At 35.2% G+C, this 18,859-nt stretch overlaps 2 protein-coding genes across 2 annotated transcripts; one reads left to right on the top strand and one right to left on the bottom strand.

Moving 5' to 3' along the window:
- The first annotated feature begins 679 nt into the window (after positions 1-679).
- On the top strand, positions 680-11,318 carry ENOC (cytosolic enolase). The gene is made up of 13 exons (XM_028241728.2): positions 680-3,107; positions 3,209-3,363; positions 4,118-4,292; positions 5,277-5,348; positions 5,515-5,631; positions 6,146-6,226; positions 7,716-7,792; positions 7,866-7,969; positions 8,310-8,408; positions 8,527-8,612; positions 8,973-9,059; positions 9,899-10,096; positions 10,813-11,318. Exons 1-13 carry the CDS (start codon positions 3,003-3,005, stop codon positions 10,879-10,881), a joined length of 1,425 nt encoding a protein of 474 aa, XP_028097529.1. The 5' UTR covers positions 680-3,002; the 3' UTR covers positions 10,882-11,318.
- A 430-nt stretch (positions 11,319-11,748) lies between these two features.
- Positions 11,749-14,259, bottom strand: LOC114297324 (DNA sliding clamp PCNA). The gene is made up of 4 exons (XM_028241730.2): positions 13,790-14,259; positions 12,946-13,098; positions 12,755-12,852; positions 11,749-12,305 (listed from the first exon to the last, which is right to left on the bottom strand). Exons 1-4 carry the CDS (start codon positions 14,106-14,108, stop codon positions 12,081-12,083), a joined length of 795 nt encoding a protein of 264 aa, XP_028097531.1. The 5' UTR covers positions 14,109-14,259; the 3' UTR covers positions 11,749-12,080.
- Positions 14,260-18,859: the final 4,600 nt, after the last annotated feature.

Here is an 18,859-nt window from a genome sequence, read left to right as displayed (position 1 = left end):
CTTAGTAATTTTTACTTTACTGCAAACTTCACATTTCTCAAAAAAAATTTGTCACTTTAGGAATTAATCCCAAACTACTCATGATTCCCACATATTTACTGTTAATATGATACAAGCGAGCATCCTAAAAATTAATATAAGACAAAGTGTAAATAGTGTCATAGTAATAATCATAAAATTAATCAGCAAGGAAATTTAAGAGATAAAAGCGATATTTATACTCATCTGTATTATAGGAAGTCACTTTTGCTTCATGTGCCTCGTAGTTTTCATCATTAATCTCCTCGGTTGGGATTTTATTTGGGTTCTTCTCGATAAGAACATATACAACTTTCAAAAGGCTAAGGTAAAAAAGAACTTTTCCTTTTCACCTCTTAAAATGAACTCCCTTGAATTTGAAAGGCTTGTTAAGATCTCCAATTCCATCATTGGTTTTTTGTGGTACTTGTTCCATGGTTAATCTCCTTAAAATTGTTAATCACCTGACTCTAGAGTGATTAATAATTTTATTAATCACTCCTTAAAATTGTTGGTGAAAATACCAGAAAAATTATATTTTATTGATAAAAAATTGCAAAGAAAATGAAATACAAATAGATCAGGCTGAGGCATGAATATCTCGTTTTCTTTAAGGAGATCAATCCCACTGCGGTAAGAAAAACCTAAATCCCGATGCAGCAGTTACAAAACTATGACTTGTCCTCTCCAGGATACAACAGCCCGACCATTTGCCGTATAGTTCCAGCCAACTCTGCACAAGATGGTGAACCCAAAGCTCCACCAAGAAAAATACCCTTCTTTGCTAGTAATCTCTCTTGTATATAAAATAGTTGACGTGTTGGTTTGGAAAATAGTAGAAGAGAAGAACTATTTATAGGCCACTAAGACATTGCAAAATACATCAAAAAACAATAATGACCATGAACCTAGAGAAAAAGGAGAGTAAACCAAAAATGAATTCACCACCAAGTTCATGAATTCTAATTAAACTCCATTCATGAACAAGACAAAAGGATATCCGTGCCTCAGCCTGATCTATTTGTATCTCATTTTCTTTGCATTATTTATCAATAAACCAACAATTTTAAGAAGATCAAGCTCACTGTTGTAGGAAGAACCCAAATACCGATGTAGCAGTCACAAAACTATGACTTGTCCCTTCTAGGATACAACAGCCTGACCACTTGTCGTATGGTTCAGGTCAACTCTGCACAAGATGGTGAACCCAAAACTCCATCAAGAAAAACACCATTCTTTGCTAGTAATCTCTCTTGTGTAGAAAATAGTTGATGTGTTAGTATAGAAAAAAGTAGAAGAGAAGAATTATTTATAGGCCACTAAGATATTACAAAATACATCAAAAAACAATAATGACCATGAATCTAGAGAAAAGGAAGAGTGTACCCAAATATGAATTCACCACCAAGTTCATGAATTCTAATTAAACTTCATTCATGAACAAGACAAAAGGACACCAAAACAATGAATCTCTATTCATGAATAAGCCGATATTCATGAATAAGACAAAAGAAGATTCATGAACAATATAAATAAATAAATAAATAAAAGATATTAAAATGGTTCAACAATACATAATTTAATCTAAGAGTGTATTGAGAGAGAAAAAACAGCTAAATTTAATTATTGAAAGTGTATTAACAAAGAATTTGAGGACAAATTATGCGTAGCCTTCTAAAGTGATCAATTGTCAAAGCTGTATAGAAAAAACATATTTTATGAAAAAATTGTCTACAGAATTATGGGACATAAATGACATAAGGTCTATAAATTTAAAATTTTCACTATTACATTATTTTGATAAAAGATTGTACATAAATTACATTTGTGTATCTTTTTTATTTCATGAATATAGTCCATTCTATAATTATAAATTAAATCCCAAAATTTTATAATAATAAAAAAAAAAGGAAGAAAGAAAACAGTACGTGGAGGAAGCAACTGTATTTTAAAATTATATTTTCAAAAATCCAAAATGGAAAAGCATACAGTGTGTTTGGTTTGAGTTTTCTGAATTAAGTTTTTTGAAAATTGAGTTTTTTAATTTTCGTATTTTTTTGTTTTTAGTGAATATTTTTTAAATTTTAAACATTTTTTTTACTTTTTTAGATGCATCTTAGTTAGATGTATCTAAAAAGTAAAAAAATTGTGAATAAATATTTTAAAAAATTAATAAATACATAAAAATACAAAAAATTGGCTGAATTCTTATATTTTTTTGTATTTTTGGTATTTAGTGAATTTTTAAAAGATTTTTTTTATAATTTTTTTTACTTTTTAGATATATTTATGTTACGTGTGTCTAAAAAATAAAAAAATTGCTTAAAATATTAAAAAAATTCAATAAAAACAAAAAAATACGAAAAATAAGAATGTAGAATTTTTTGAAAAGTATTTTCTGAAAAATGAAAACAAGTAGGATTTTCAAAACTTAGGATTAATTTGAGAATTACTATTTTAATTGATTTTTTTAACAAAAAAATGTGAGGAAAAATAAAAACGTAATGTGATAATTTATAACAACTTTCTGATTTGTTTTAGTTGGTTGTCAAACCATAAAAAGAAACACTATTTTTTTAAAAAAAAAAAATTAAATTATACACAGAAAGATGAAACCTACTTTTTAAGCAAATTTTTAGTTTTAATTTTTGTTTTGGGCCACGTACAAAACGACGTCGCGTCTATACTCTCCCCTCGTGAAACTGCCCTTTTGTCTCCTCTACTGCCTAGATCCACCCCAACCCAAACCCCGATTCCAAGTATTCACCGCAACAACAGCGTATAAGACACTCTTTCCTACCGCTCCAACCCAAACACCAACAAGATCATCACAACAGCAACCACAAACACTTCTTTAAAATCCATCTTCCTAAACCACTTTCTCAGCAGCCAAACGAAACCAAAAAAAAAGAATTTGCAGTTGCAGTGCCGAAGATTTTCAAGGTCTAATCAGCTTCCCGAAAACTCCACCAACAGAGAAGGAAATGTCGGTGCAAGAATATCTGGACAAGTACATGCTTTCTCGGAAAATCGAGGACGCCGTCAATGCCGCCGTTAGGGCCAAGACTCCCGATCCCGTTCTCTTCATTGTAACCTGCCTCTTTCTCATGTCAATTTTCTTTGCTTCCAAACAAACAAGTTCAGTGGTTTTGATTACTTTTTTTTTTTGTGTGTGTGTGTGTGTAAACAGTCTAATCATATGAGGAAAGCTGTACCTTCGGTGATCACCAAGGTTAAAGCCAGGCAAATCCTGGATAGCAGAGGAATTCCTACAGTTGAAGTTGATCTTTACACCAATAAGGGCATGTTCCGTGCTTCTGCTCCTAGCGGCTCTTCTTCTGGAATGTATGCTTTCTCAATCTCCTCCTCTCTCAATGTCAACTTCAAAATTTGTGTGATTTTGAGGATAAGCCTAGAAAGGGAGCATCTTATTACCTGAAATTTGGACTTTCCTGTATAAAATCTGCGCTGACTTTTGAGATTTTTTTGTTCAAGTTTGTAATTGTAATCAGTAAATCACCACATTGTTGTCCCTGCTAGGAAAATAAAAAAATAAAAAAGAGGCTAGGAGAGTATAACTATTCAATATAATTGATTCCTTAGAATTCCATCTGTATCTAATTATGACAAATGGCATTGTCTCACTTGGTTGAATTTTTAAGATGGCTCCATTGTGACCTAGGCATCATGGATTCAAACCACAGAAACAACCTCTCCGCACATGGGGTTGTGCACTTGGACTACCTTACCTTTTTTTACCTTCGGTTGTCAATGGTTTGAAACTTTGAATGATCTTTTCTATCGCAATACTGCTAGAAGAATTTTGGATGCCTATTTGCTGCCTATTTGTGTAAATATTTAGATGTTTATGTCCATTGTAATTCTAGTTAAGGCAATCTCGCATTGCTTTGTTTCTAGAGTATCTAGGGGTATGTCATTTATAGAAGGCTATGCTCTATGAATTGTATCCTTTGGCATTTTCATGAGCAGTCCTACACAAATATTTAATCAATTGTTGTCATGATGTTTTGTCTCTTATTTAATTTTGGTTTCAATCATAAGAAGTATCATGCCACAAATTTGTATTAATTGACTCCAGGTATGAAGCTATTGAATTACGTGATGGAGACAAGGGAACGTATCTTGGACATAGTGTGCAAAGAGCTGTTAAGAATATTAATGAGAAAATATCTGAGGCTTTGATCGGTATGGATCCGACTCTTCAGTCACAAATTGATCAGGCAATGATAGACTTGGACAGGACAGAGAAGAAGGTGTCTTTCTTTCTCTCTTTTCTCTAAATAATTTGGTATTATTAGATGGTTTCATATGCAATGCCATTTTTACATTTCACAATTTGGAAACTTTTGGAATATGTATCATATTACTGAAAGAATGCATGCAATGAGTTGGGTTCTTTACTCATTGCAATGTATAATAGTATCTGAAAGTTCCCACTGACTAGTGTAACAACATATTAGGCACTAGAAACCTTTAACATTGATATTTTCACAAATTGCTATCTGAACTCTGAGGCAAGTAGTGATGCTTTTACTGAGATCGGTCATTTGATTCTCGATGATGGAGTTCTCATTAGTGTAGATTGAGCTGATCTTGGAATCTAGGTTGAGTTGGAGATGTAGATTTTATGTTATTACTTTTTCAAACATGTGTGTTCTTTTACTGGTTTTTAATATCCATTGTAGTTCCATTTATCAAAAAAACAAAAAACAAAAATATCCTTTGTAGTTCCAGTTCCAAATGGAAAATATATTGGAAGAGATTTATGTACATATTGAAGAATATTTTTGGTAAGTCAAGTTTAGAATGTAGAACCGTTATTGTGGCCACTGACGACCTCTAACTTCTATGGATCATATAAGTCCTAGATATTACAAGTTTTGGACTTTTTTTTCCTTGAGTTGGTTTGTTCATATAATAAATCTTTTCAAGCCCCTCCCATTCATCTCAGGCTAGCAAACAGTGGTTTCTATATGTCTAACTTTTAAGTGCATCATCCTTTCAAACCTGCTGTTCTTTTGCTTGGTTAAAAGCACTTAGGAAAATGTGGCTTGGTGCCTTTGTTGTCTTTCATTAGTTGTCATCCAAAAATCCACTTGTCAACATTCCTTTCAGATGACTGGTTGCATTTGGAAGAGATTTTTGTTACTTTCTTTCCAGAGCAGAAACTTTTGTAATTGTTTATATTATTTTATTTATTTTTAGCATTAACTTTCTAATTTCATGATATTTTGCAGGGTGAACTTGGTGCAAATGCAATTTTAGCCGTTTCAATTGCTGCTTGCAAAGCTGGAGCTGCTGAAAAGGAGGCATGGATATTTGTGATATTAACATTTTACTGACTTTTGCTTTCCTTATTTTGAAGTTGATTTTGAATTCTATTTCCTTTATATATATATATATTTTATAAATTTTATTTTGTTACAAAATTTGTTTTAAGTTTCCTTTAAATTTGTTGTGACATATTATTTTCAGCTTCCACTTTACAAGCACATAGCTGATCTCTCTGGAAGAAGCCACCTGATTCTTCCTGTCCCTGCCTTCTGTCTGATAAGTGGTGGAAAACATGCTGGAAACAATCTGGCTCTTCAGGTTGTAATTAACCTACTTGAATATCTGTTTATGTTACTATGTTAAGTGATTTTTGCTCAATGTTACCTGATAACCTTTTGCACAAAGTTCTATTATTGTCTTCTGCACAAAAATGAATATTGTGACATGCCAAATATTTTTATTTATTCTCGGCCCTGTGTCCCTATTATTCTGATTTTTTTTCTGTTGTGCGATTTTTTAACAATGAGTCGATGACAAGTATGTTGTGCAATGAACGAGGATTCTACTTCATCACCTTATGCCAATGACATGTATTATGAATTTAAGGAAACTACAACATTATATGTAAAATGATGTTAGGCTCCTGTCTTCAGTTGCTTTGTTATAGTCATTTTTTTGTGCTTCTTTTTCATCTTCTCCAATCTATGCCTATGGATTTTTTACTGCTCCAGTTGTATCATTGGTGACTTTGCTTCTTACAAACAATTAAACATATTGACATTGTTTCTTTGCTATGATTCTCAAATTGCTTTGATGGTTGAAATATTATCAGGATATTATGATTCTTCCTGTTGGAGCGAAAAAATTTGAGGAGGCAATGCAAATGGGCTCTGAAACGTACCATCATTTAAAGGTAACTTCCTTCAATTGGAAAATAACATCTTTTGGGTTTTGATCTTAGCTTAATGGTTCTTATCTTTTAAAGTTACTGCTTGGTTTTTATTTCTTTAGCGTGAAACATCTAAATTTCTCTTTTATTGAAAAGGGGAAAACCATTCTCAATTGTTCATTTTCTGTTTTTGCAGCTTGATAATTTATGGTACTGTGCATTTTTCAAACAGTAAAACAGTTTCATAGGAAAGTGATAGGTGTAGCCTATCAGTCTAGAACTCATTAGGAGGGAGTTCCCACCTCCAATGCTATTTTTTTAGGGTAGACTCTCCTTTCATACATTCATGATCAAAACAAAGATATGTGGTACACAAGAACTGACATCCAAGGCTCAAAGTCTTACTGCCCAAGACTAGTACTACTATGACTGAAACTTGAACTCTCCAATACACCAGCCTACAAACTAATCATTGTGCAAGTAAAAGTTTCCCCTTTTTTGGGGGTAAAACTGTAAAAGAAAATCCAAATAGAATGACTTGCATATGTTCCCATGGGTAAATCACTTGGACTGGACTTTGGACACCAATGTGGACTCTTCCATCTATTTCTTCTGTTGTTTATGTGAACAATGGCTGGAAGGTATTATCCCCTCCCTCTTCGGAAGCAACCTTGTCTACAAGATTGATATGTGCAAATCATTGCCAAGTCGTCACGTCCTTCCTAGGTTTCATCCTCAAGTGGCAGCCCATTTCATCAAACTAATGCCTCCTTTACAAGTCCAACAGCAATCCAACGGAAGCCGTGGCTACAAAAATAACTTTCTGTTTCAAAAAGGGGACGATTATTAACCAATACCTGGTTACCTCTATGCGCTGTGAAACATGAACAATTAGATGTAACTGCATCCTTGCCAGTAGCTCTAACTTGTAGGTCATGTGACCATTTTTAAGGGGAAAACTGATTGTTTACCCTCTCTACCAAGAATCCACTGAGTTCACGTGCATGTCCATTGAAATACTGTTGCCTCAGTTCTGAACTATTAAGTCTGCTTTATTGCATATGTGGGTTCTACATGCATGTGCACATATGCATGATCTAAGAAGCAAATGCAACGTGTTTGCTACCTTCCCTTCTCTTGCAGCAAAGTGATGAATTTTAGCCACTATTGATTGTTGTAGACTGCCAGTCATTAATTTCCACTGGTCAATTTCTTCTTTTTTAACTTTCCCTTGTGTTTAATGCATTTACGAATTTAGGCACTATTGATGGTTATAGACTGCCAAGCTTTAATTTCAAATGGTCAACTTTTTCTTTATAACACATTAAATAGTTGCACATTGTTTATAAAATGCTGTCTAGCTTCATCTCAGCGTTGTTGATACATTCATGATTTCAATGCTCTATTTACCTTTTTTTTTGTGAATTTTTTTTAATTAGATGTCTGCATCTTGTGCCCATGCCTGTGCTTTTGGCTCATTCATTATTTCATTTTTCTTTGGCAAAAAGGGCAGGCTGTTATTACAGAAAAACATGGTGCACATGGATGCAATGTTGGTGAAGATGGTGGTTTTGCTCCTAACATTTCCAGGCAAGCTTTTTCCTTCACATCGATCTTTATTTTTCTCTGTTCATTTAGTGATCTTGGTCCTCTGCATTTGCAGCTTTAGAGAAGGATTGGATCTAGTAAAGGAAGCCATCAGCAGAACAGGGTATAGTGAGAAAATAAAGATAGCGATTGATGTATCTGCTACTGATTTCTGCATAGGTATTGTTGTATGTCATTGATAATTGTTCTCCAGTAATGGTAAAATTGGAAAATAAAAGAATTCCTTCTACACTAGTATTAATTGAGAATCGTTGTGTAATAATGTAATGTCATTATGTAGGAACTAGTATGAGATGATATTTGAATATAATCTGTATGGCAATAGAGTTTAACAGTGGAATGGAAATAGAAGCTGTTTTCCTCACTCTATTCACATAGGCTGCAATAATTGCGTGTACACTTGGGGTCTTTTGGTCTTGTTATGTTGTCAGTTTGTATTTTCCTTGCCTATAAAATTGAATTATATTCTCTCTCTTTTTATTTTCCCTTCCTGATTTAGGCACAAAGTATGATTTAGATTATAAAACACCAAATAAGTCAGAGCAAAACTTCAGGTCAGGAGAAGAGATGATTGATTTATACAAAGAACTCTGTGCAGGTATGTATCACTGAATGTTTCTCCTAACATTTCATTTGAACACTTGCTCAATATAAAATATGGCCTCGGTGATAATGCCTCTTTCTTTTTCCATTTTTGAACTTTTTGGGGCTCCTAGAATACCCAATTGTATCAATCGAAGATCCATTTTACAAGGAGGACTGGGAACATGTCAAAATTTTTTCCAATCTTGGAATTTGCCAGGTTTGTCCATATTCCTTGTTAACGAGTATTTTAACTTCTTGTGTATATGAAGCTGTTGTTGTCACACAATTCTGCAATAGAAGTATTTGTGCCATGTCCCACCATTTTGTGGCCTGTAAAGATACTACACCCTTTTAATTGTTCAAATTGTATTTAATAAGCCCCCGAAGTATAAGTTGGAGGTGTAGCTGATTATATTCATTTTATTAAATTGCCTTTTATGTAAGCTTCAGCCTAAGATCGGACCATATTCATATTCAATAGTTCTGTTGGTTCCTGCCCTAGTTCTTTCTTTTTATTGTGTATGCTATTTTCTTTTCATACTCCAGATTTAATTTAAGAGAAAATTTTCTGTTCCAGGTTGTGGGGGATGATTTATTGATGTCTAATCCAAAGCGTATTGAGAAAGCCATTCAGGAGTCTGCTTGCAATGTTCTTCTTCTCAAGGTATCCTGCCAATTCATAAAGGAACTTTTGTGGCTATCATGTCAAAGTGATTCTGATGGGCAAGCACTAGTTTTGACCAATTGTTTTTTGTCTTCATTTATATATATGTATATATTTTTTAAAGAAGTAAGTCAACTGGAGAAGGAGTTTCCTCCTTTTCAAGGAAAAAGATGTCTTTTTGTTGTTTGGTTTGAGGACTGTTTTACACTTTCAAACCTTGTTTTTACTAAATGTGATAATGGCAGTCTTGACCATGCAATTTCCTTATTTTACTGTGGTTTCATCTTAAAAATATAAGGAGTTTTTCAAATGAGCATCATTTTTAGCTGTAATGTGTTTTTTTCGTCCAAATAAATGGACCAGTTTCCATCAATGAAAAAAAGAAGAAATAATTGGATCATTTGAATCTCTTTCCAATCTTTTGTTTCTTCTTCTATAACTCGTGTTAAAACTTAAATTTTTTCCAGAACTACCATGCATGAGTTGGCAGGCAGTGCTATTGCCTTTGTTGTCACTCTCTGATGCTGTACTCTTGCATTTGCTTGTCTTGGTAATTCCTACCTTAGAGAGGCAAACAGATTTAGCATTCAATTTTTAAATTAAGATTATATGTGTCTAGAATTAAAATATATATATATATTTATATCTGTTTGTTAAGTTAAAAATATTTTTCTAACAGTATCTAGCTTTGTTGCTGTTATCATCAAGAATAACTCATGGCTTATAACATAAACATTGTCAGCTGTAAGCTGTAACCAATCCTATGATATTACCTAAAGTTGACGGTGCAAAATCGCCAACTGGACTTTGAATTCTGATTGTATTTTTATGAAATTCAGGTGAATCAAATAGGGACTGTGACTGAGGCCATTGAAGTAGTGAAGCTGGCAAAAGATGATCACTGGGGAGTGGTGATCTCTCATAGATGTGGGGAAACTGAAGATTCTTTCATTGCCGACTTGGCTGTTGGCCTTTCAACAGGTCAGATCAAAGCAGGGGCGCCTTGCCGAGGAGAACGGCTAGCAAAGTACAACCAGGTTTACTTCTCTTTCATGCAATTGACTTGATCTCTCTCGCATGCAATTTTCCAACTTGATTCAAGTTAAATTTAGGCAATAAAAGGCATGAATTATACAATAAGTAGCTTTTCCCATGCAATTTCAGCTGCTTCTTTTTGTCCCTTGCAGTTTTACCACTTGAATTATACTAAAATTAGTTGCAGGCTTAGGGTATTAACCTGTGAGGCACCATCAACATAGTGTTGTAGCATAGTTAGCTGTTATGCCAGCAACATTTCCACAAATAAATGTTTACTTCTATAATGCCCATTTGATTAGCGGGCTTCATGCTTTGGGTTTTTTTTCTTTTTCTTTTTTTAATAGATGAATTTAATCATTCTTGTTTATACCCTCCTTATTGACCTCCATTTACTTTCTACCTAGGACTAGGTGGCAACTTTGTGCAATTAAGCTACCAAAATGACCCTTTCAATCAACTTTGTAATTTTTCCCTCAATCGTTTGTTAAATGTATGTTCATATTAGCTTCTTACGTCTTGGCTGATGTGTTGCTATAAAATAATTTAGATGAGCAATAATTGCTCAGTAACAAAACAAAAATACAGATATTAACCCCTAAAAAATAAAAAAAATAAAAATATGAAACCATGTTTATTGAATTTGTCTTAGCAAGCCAGCAGTGTATTATTACAATTGATAGGTAGGCATGAAACTAATGGCTAAAGTTTATTGCAGTTGCTGCGAATTGAAGAAGAGCTCGGTGATCAAGCAGTCTATGCTGGTGATGACTGGAGGATGACCTGAACAAACTCTATGGTTCTTTTGCCCCTCCCGTCTTCTCTTTAATCACTTCCTGGCATATGAAGCCTGTGTGTCTCCTCTCATTCAGATACTGGGTCATGATGATGCTTGTGTTGCTCTGCACAATAGCTCTTGTCAGAGTGATTCTTCATATCAACCTAGTAAAGAAGTCTTTCATCTGATTATCTGTAGAACTTCAAATTTGCATTGCAAGAGTCAATTTTTGGTGATAACAGTTGCAATTTTTCTGGTTTGTGTGATTATATTTTGTTTCTTTTTGAAGTACCGGAAATGTATACAATTTTTTGCAAGTTTGAGAGTGAAACTGTTGTAGTTGAGATTAAGGATTGTAGTAGGATGTTTCACTCAAAATTCAAACGCATCCTTTGAACAAAAGAATTAATATGAAAATGAAATAAACTTTTTTTTCTTCCTAGAAATTATTTTGTACAAATCTACTAGATTGAAATATTTCTGTGGTAATATACGGCAACTTGTGATGAGCCTTGAAAGTGGTGTTTACCTTTCCTGCTTGTTCCATTGATTTGCCTACAGATCACTGGAAATGTGCTATTTCCAGTATATTTGAGTTGGTTATTTTTTGTAAATGTGCATTTCAAGATTAACTGGTCCAAACGTCTGACAACATCATATTTACTTGTAATCCAATAGACTGATAATTTTAAGGTTGCTGATACCAATCAATAATCTCTATTGTTGCTCAGCATTAATGTGTTGGCTTTGGGAAGGTTTAAATTCAAATTGGTTGCAAACCATAAATTCCAAAAAGTGAACCACGTAAACAGGGCAACCTTCCAACAGGGTGAACCATGTCCATGTATATTCAGGTTCGTGATGGCAAGCTTCTCCTTAAGAAATTCTAAAATTCTTGAAAATACAAATCCAATAAAAAGTACAGAGCCAATGTGAGTTGCCCAAATCTCCACTACATAAAAATTTGGGGCTAAATCAAATATTTCAACACCATCTAAAACACCCTAAAAGTCTAACCAAATTTATGTAGTAAAAAACATACAAATACAAGATACTCAAGAACACAAAGTAAAAAGGAATAGTGGAAGGCTAAGTTATGAACTAAAATAACCAAACCAATGAAACACAAGGTTATCAGCATATAGACTGATCTTAAAATAATTCATACAATGTTAAAGGCTGAAGATCAAAATTTGGAAAATTTAAGCTTAAGCCTTAGTCTCATCTTCGTCCTCTTCGATCTTTGGAGCCAAGTAGAACCTGATATAACCCATTTCCGCAATCTTGTACTCGACCACAACAGGTAGCTCTGAAGACAAGCTTATTGTAACTGTGTTTGACAATGGAGTTGCCTTTGTGAAGGAGTTCATGTACCTCAGAGCAAATGTTAATGACACGGGCTCATTCATTTCTATAATTGTAGATTCCTCTGGCTGCAAATTAACAAATTATATCCCATATCAACCAACTATATTGTGCACAAGAAATAACAAATCCATACATGGAACTCCATGACTATGCAATTTGCTATAAAAATTTTGGGGTAAAAAAGGTTCGACCTTTATAAACATGATTGTCAAAATCATGATCCAATGTGATTGGTGAGTGTATTGAAAATAAATCATACAATCAGATAAAGAATCATGAAACTTTACTTCTCATAAAAATTAGGGTAAAAATACCAATAATGAAGATCATCAATCAGCAATCCTGCTTGCAATCCTATACGATTCTACAAAATTCCACACAATCCTACCAATCTTACTTGTGATTCTATTATAATGATTTTACACCATTTGGATCATTTGGAAAATCCAGGATTGTACGATTCAACAATTTAGAACAATTTTGATAACCATGCTTACAAGCTAGAAGATATTACCTTGTCTACTGTGGTATTTTGCCGGCAGACAACATTTGCAGTTCCAATATCACCTCTTGTTGAGAACTTAACACCTTCCTTTGTCACAGAGATGACAACTGCACACATCAATTGAATTCTCAAGATTATTAAATTAAATTAATGCACAAAATACAAAAACTCATTGACCATGAAAATGAATAATACAATACCAGTATCGCCAATACTGCTAAGATCTTTACAAATCCTAGCAAATTCAGCTGACGGCATCCGGACAATAGCATGGTACTCTGCTTCTGGAATTCCAAGGTGCTCACTATCAATGTCCATCAGCTTCATCTCAAAATCAGCAATCTTATCTTGAGCTGTAATACAGTGCCAATAAAACAAGACAAGAAACAAAAGAACGAAACTCACATCAACAAAGACCAGATAATGAAAACAATAATAAGAACATGATATCCCACATTCCCCAAGAGGGTAATATCAGACAGTCCTAAATGAGTACCCACCCAAATGTTATAGTTTTCTTATCACAAGAATTATAATTCATCATTTGTAACTTCAGGTGCACACCATAAATTTGTCAGTAGTAGTTTTATAACAAAGTGACATAACACAACAAAAAATTGTAACTTTCAACCCTACTTCAAAACCAAAACAACATAGTGGCCTCCCGCCGCACCCCCAAAACCAAAACAACACCAACAAAATGAAACTTCAACCTCTATTTTGTTTAAGAGAGAGAACTGTGTATGCTGGGCAATTAGGATGTGATTTTTCCATTTCAGTGCTTAATTGCCTCAATTTTCTTAGGTTTTCTCACCAGCCTAGCAAACAAATCATTTTCTCCAAACAGACATACACGAACACACATCATAATTACAACTTTCCATGAATCACACCGAGATGACAAATATATGCATATATGTATACGTCTACATACGACAGTAAAGCCCTAGTTCAAAGTGAAATTGACAGCTAAAACCCTAAATTCCAAACAAAACAATCCAAATTAAACTTCAAAACCATAAGCAAGGACTAAGAGAGGCTTACTGGGGCTTTCAAACATAAAAGTGACAGTATCACTTCCATCATCAGCCTTGATGGTGATGATATCGTCGTTCCCAGCACACTTGAGCATCTTAGACATGTTCCCGAGATTCATCCCCATGGATATGTTCCGATCACACCGGTAGTGCTCGAAACCCTCGGATCTGAGGAGTAGCGCCACCAGGGCCACGTGGCTCGAATCCATGGCCTGGAGAGAGAATCCAGTGGCGGAGCAGTCGAAGTTGGCGTCGTTGACCAGATCCTTGATCGCCTCCATGACCTTCTTCAGCAGACTGCCCTGAACAAGCCTCAGCTCCAACATTTTTCTTTCTCGGAGTTGTTTGATTTTCCAGGAAAGTTCAGAGCTAGGGTTTGTGGGAAGAGAAGAGAAAAAAAAGTGTGGGAAAGAGTACAGGGAAAAGGGGGGGCTTTTATACTTGGGTCGATAAAGAGCATTTGGGAAGCGTTTGGCGCGATTATAAAAATTCATGTGTTCCCGCCATAAATTTCGTGGTTTTGGGCCTTCTCATGTAAGCCGGGCTTGGCCCATGTTTAGCTCCATTTGTTTTGGGCCCGTATGTTTTGGAAGGTAGAATGGATGGAATTGATAGTGAAAGGATTAATAGTGAGGAATTATTAAATTATTTTTATATAAAATAATAAAAAATATAAAAAATAAACATTAATATTTAAAAAAATTTTCCCAATATATAAAAAATAAAAATAATAATAAAAAAATTTCTAATCCCCTCACTATTTTTCTAATGGCATTTCTACCTCCTCCTTACTAATCGCCCTTCCTCCTCTTTATTAGTCTCAAGGGATTACTAGTCCCCTCTCTATCTCTCAAAACAAACACTCCATTCTCAATCCCCTCCTTACTATCAAACTCAATCCCCTCCCTATAATCCCAAACAACGGGGCCTTGGAGTGTAATGAATGGGAGAGAATTAGGATGGAAGTGGGGTTATTTAGTATTGTATTTGTTTGTAGAGTTAGGAAAGAGATTAGGATGGAGGTGAGAAGAGAGATTGGGATGGAGAAAGTGGATGTGATATTAGAAAAATAGTGAGGGAATTAGAAATTTTTTTATTTTTTACATATTGGGAATTTTTTTTTTTAAACATTAATGTTTAATTTTTTTTATTTGTTTTATTATTTTATATAAAAATAATTTAACAAGTCCTACACTAACAACTATCATCAAAACAAATACAATTTTACTTAATCCCCTTTTTATCAATCCCCTCACTATTAATCCCCTCACTATGAATTCCCTCAATTCTACTTCTGAAAACAAACGGGGCCAAAAAGACTTTCTAATATGATTAATTCCAATGTTGAATGTGGTCAGTGAAAAGGTATTAAAGCAGCTTGCAATAACCCACTCATCTCTCATTTATTCTTTGTTGATGATCTTATTTTATTTGCCAAAGCAGACCTCTCCAACTGTGGCATTATACTAAAAGTGCTTTTTTTGAATTTTGTGCAATTTCTGGGCAAAAAACTAATCATTCTAAGTCCAAACTTTTTGTTTCACCCAACTTAGCTCGTAACAAAACCTTATCCCTAAGCTTCCATAGTAGCATCTCTTTAACCCAAAACCTTGGTAAATATCTGGGTTCTCCTATGATCTATTGTCACGACCCAAACCCGGCCCTATGGGTTTAGCACCGTAACCGGCCAGTAATCCGAGATTACCGAAGGCCTGCAGAACAGTAATACAGTAAAACAGAGTACAGGGCCTGGCGGAAGCCAATACAGTAAATAAATAGTGTCCACTGAGCTGTGACATTCTGTATGCAAAAAGGGCTTTTCATGCATTCACACATAAACAGTACAGAACAGTATGTACAATATTTACATTCACTCGAACTAGGGACTCAACCCTACGAAACAGTACAGAAAACATTCCGTCTGTACAAAACAGTACGGTCTATACAAAATTTACAGTCACACGGTACAGGGACCTAATCCCTTTATAACAGTACAGTAGTCCAAACAGTATGGAGACAGACAGGGGAAAACAAACAAAACACCCCAAAGCCATAGCATGGCAACTCGGAACCTCGCAGTGAGGCACATAGGCTGGCTTGACAAAACTGGAGTTACCCTGTCGCTCCTAGCTCCGATCTGGTGCCTGTACACCTACATATATATATGAGCAGTGAGCTAAAGCCCAGTGAATAACATAAAGCGTAAAGGGGTTTAGAATGAATGTCCTTACAGTAATGAAAACAGTTCAATTCAATCAGTACTTCAGTTATTCAGTACAGTAAACAGTCATATGTGGTACATCCATTAGCATAACAGTAACAGCAGGTCTTAAAAGACCGAACAGTAATGATGGCCATCAGTCAGTGAACAGTAGTGGTTCCACGAGGGAACCGACAGAGAATTCTGTCGCAGTAACAGTAACAGTAAACAGTAGGTACTAAGGATGCCACAGTACAGTTCAGAAATAAAGGACATACATTCATTCAGTAAACAATATCAGTTCAGTAAACAGTTCAGTTCAGTAATCAGAAGATAATCATTTGTGAACATATCTTTACACAATCGTTACTCACAGAGTTCTGGGCTATAGTATGCTAGAGCGTGTCTCTCCAGTCGCCAACCCTACACAGTTCACAGGTTGAACACACTAAGCTACACAGTTGGGAAATATCATAACTTAATCCCTAATTTGCCTTGGTGTGTTCTACAACGATATCCTCATCTAAATGTCTTAAACTAGGCCTAAGAATGCCTAGGATGGGATGAGGATGCAAAGATACACTTAGAAAACATTTTGCAAAGTTGCTGAAAATAGGAGCTTCGCTCGAGCGAAACTTTCTACGCTCGAGCGTAAGTCCAAAATCAAAGGCTTCGCTCGAGCGAGGAATCCTTCGCTCGAGCGGTCTGCAAAACAGTAAAAGTACTGGATGCTGAGATTTTACGCGCGATGGTCGCTCGATGGTCGCTCGAGCGGAGCCCTGGACAAAGGTGCTCGCTCGAGCGGGGAATCCTTCGCTCGAGCGAGGAAGCCAAATCTGGAATTTCCAGATCTGCCTCCCAAGCTCAAACCAAGCATTCTACCACTCCAAACTCGACCTCTTGGGCCCAAATTCTGGAAAACATAACTAGATTCAATGTATAACAAGTTTCAAAGCTCAATTTATGAATTCAAGCCCCAAAGGTGAGTCAATTAAAACCACATTCAAACCCATTTTCAAGAACAACATTCCAACATACATGAATGAGTTTTAAACCAAATTGAAGCTCCAAAGCTTGCTCAAATGAGCTCATTTCTTTCCAAAACCAGATGAAAACATGGTCTATAACAACAATATGAGCATGCATGTACTAATGTCCATGTAATCAATCTCAAAATGCAACAATACTAACATGCATGCAAGAGATGATCTTCAATCCACCATTAATGAACCAAATCATGATTTAGCTCCACAAATTAACATGAATCATGCAAGAATGGATTCTAAGACAACAACAAGAAGATGATGATGTCCTACCTTAGTCTTGTGTTCAAGGTCTAGGAGCTCAAAGTAGCAATCAACACTTCAATTCCAAGCAAGATCAAGCAAATCTCTCAAGAACAACTCAACTCTCTCTCACTCTCTAGCTTGGGTCGGTTGAGGCAAGAAGGAATGGCTGAGCAAATGTGTTTTGATTCAAGTATAAGGCTCAAGTGTGTGTCTTTGAGATAGTGGCCCACTCAAGGGCATAACGGTAAATAAGTCCAACTCTTTAATTAGCTTAATTAATCTAATTTAATCATACCTAATCAATTTTCAGATAATTATACTATAAAATCACATTAAATATGAGGGTCACGGAACATCAATCAGTTTCTAGTTCGGCCGCCGATAAGGCCTTCAATTAGCAGTTTAAACATATAAACATGAACAGATAATCAGACAATCAAACAGATAGAATGCAATTAACTAACATATACTCAGTCAATTCAGTTTCAATTTCAGTCAGTCAGTTCAGTATTTCATTCAGTTCGATTATCAGTCAGTTATCAGTCATTATCCGTTTCGTTTAACAGTAATCGGTGATTATCGGTAATCGGTCATTCATTAATCAGTAAACAGTATGGGGGTTGTTACATCTATGGTAGAGTTAATAGAAACATGTTCAGGGACACTTTGGAGAAATTACAAAATAGGCTGTCAGGTTGGAAGGCTAGAAATTCCTAGCTAGTAGAACCACACTTATTCAGCCTGTCACATCTGCTATACCCAGTTATAGCATGCAGACCATGGAAATTCCTAGGAGGGTTTGTGATAAAATCGATAGACAACTCAATGGAAATTTCTTATGGGGTGAAACTAATTCTAAAAAGAAAGTACACCTGGTTAACTGGGACAATGTTTGTAAAAGCAAGACAGAAGGTGGACTAGGACTTAGAAAAACAAGAGACCATAATGCAGCTTTATTGACTAAAATTAGATGAAAAATGCTGAGTGACAAGGACAAATTATGGTGTGAAGTACTGCATTCCAAGTATTTGAGAAGGCATTCCATCTTTAATTGGCCCCTCGAGAGTTCTTCACACACCTAGAAAAGCATATGCAAAAACAGAGATAATTTGAAGAAATGAGTCAAATAGAATATGGGAAATAGTGAGAACATATCTTTGTGGTGTGATTGGTGGTGTAGGAACAACCATTATCTACAACTTACACCTCTCAGCAGGATAATGATCTTCAAGAAGTTAGCTCAATACTCAATGAAGAGGGCTATTGGAATATAGATGCTTTGGGAAATATTTTAAACTCCCAAGGAAATTCGCAAAATTCACAGGCCCAAATTTGTCACCTATACAGATACTCCTATTTGGGTTGGAGCCACCCGTGGCAACTTTACTACATCATCAACTTATAAGCTCATTGCAAAGCAGGAATGGGATGGTAGGGATTGGAAATGGTTATGGAAACTAAAAGTTCCCAGAAACTGAAATGCTTCATTTGGCTTATTCTAAAAGGGAGGCTGCTAACTAATCACACGAGACTTGTGAGGAATATGACCACATCTGACTTATGTCCTAGATGTGGTTTGGCTAATGAG

Source organism: Camellia sinensis, chromosome 14 (assembly GCF_055761805.1).
Source record: "Camellia sinensis isolate YWXY chromosome 14, ASM5576180v1, whole genome shotgun sequence".
Taxonomy (NCBI): Eukaryota; Viridiplantae; Streptophyta; class Magnoliopsida; order Ericales; family Theaceae; genus Camellia; species Camellia sinensis.
This window is presented reverse-complemented; position numbering and strand designations above follow the sequence as displayed.

Coding starts and splice junctions, on each gene's coding strand:
- ENOC (XM_028241728.2), top strand. CDS start 3,003: ATGTCGGTGCAAGAATATCTGGACAAGTACATGCTTTCTCGGAAAATC. Junction 6,227..7,715: donor AAACGTACCATCATTTAAAG/GTAACTTCCTTC, acceptor CAAAAAGGGCAG/GCTGTTATTACAGAAAAACA. Junction 7,793..7,865: donor TTTGCTCCTAACATTTCCAG/GCAAGCTTTTTC, acceptor CTGCATTTGCAG/CTTTAGAGAAGGATTGGATC.
- LOC114297324 (XM_028241730.2), bottom strand. CDS start 14,108: ATGTTGGAGCTGAGGCTTGTTCAGGGCAGTCTGCTGAAGAAGGTCATG. Junction 13,099..13,789: donor TTTTATGTTTGAAAGCCCCA/GTAAGCCTCTCT, acceptor ACTGTATTACAG/CTCAAGATAAGATTGCTGAT. Junction 12,853..12,945: donor TAGCAGTATTGGCGATACTG/GTATTGTATTAT, acceptor TGATGTGTGCAG/TTGTCATCTCTGTGACAAAG.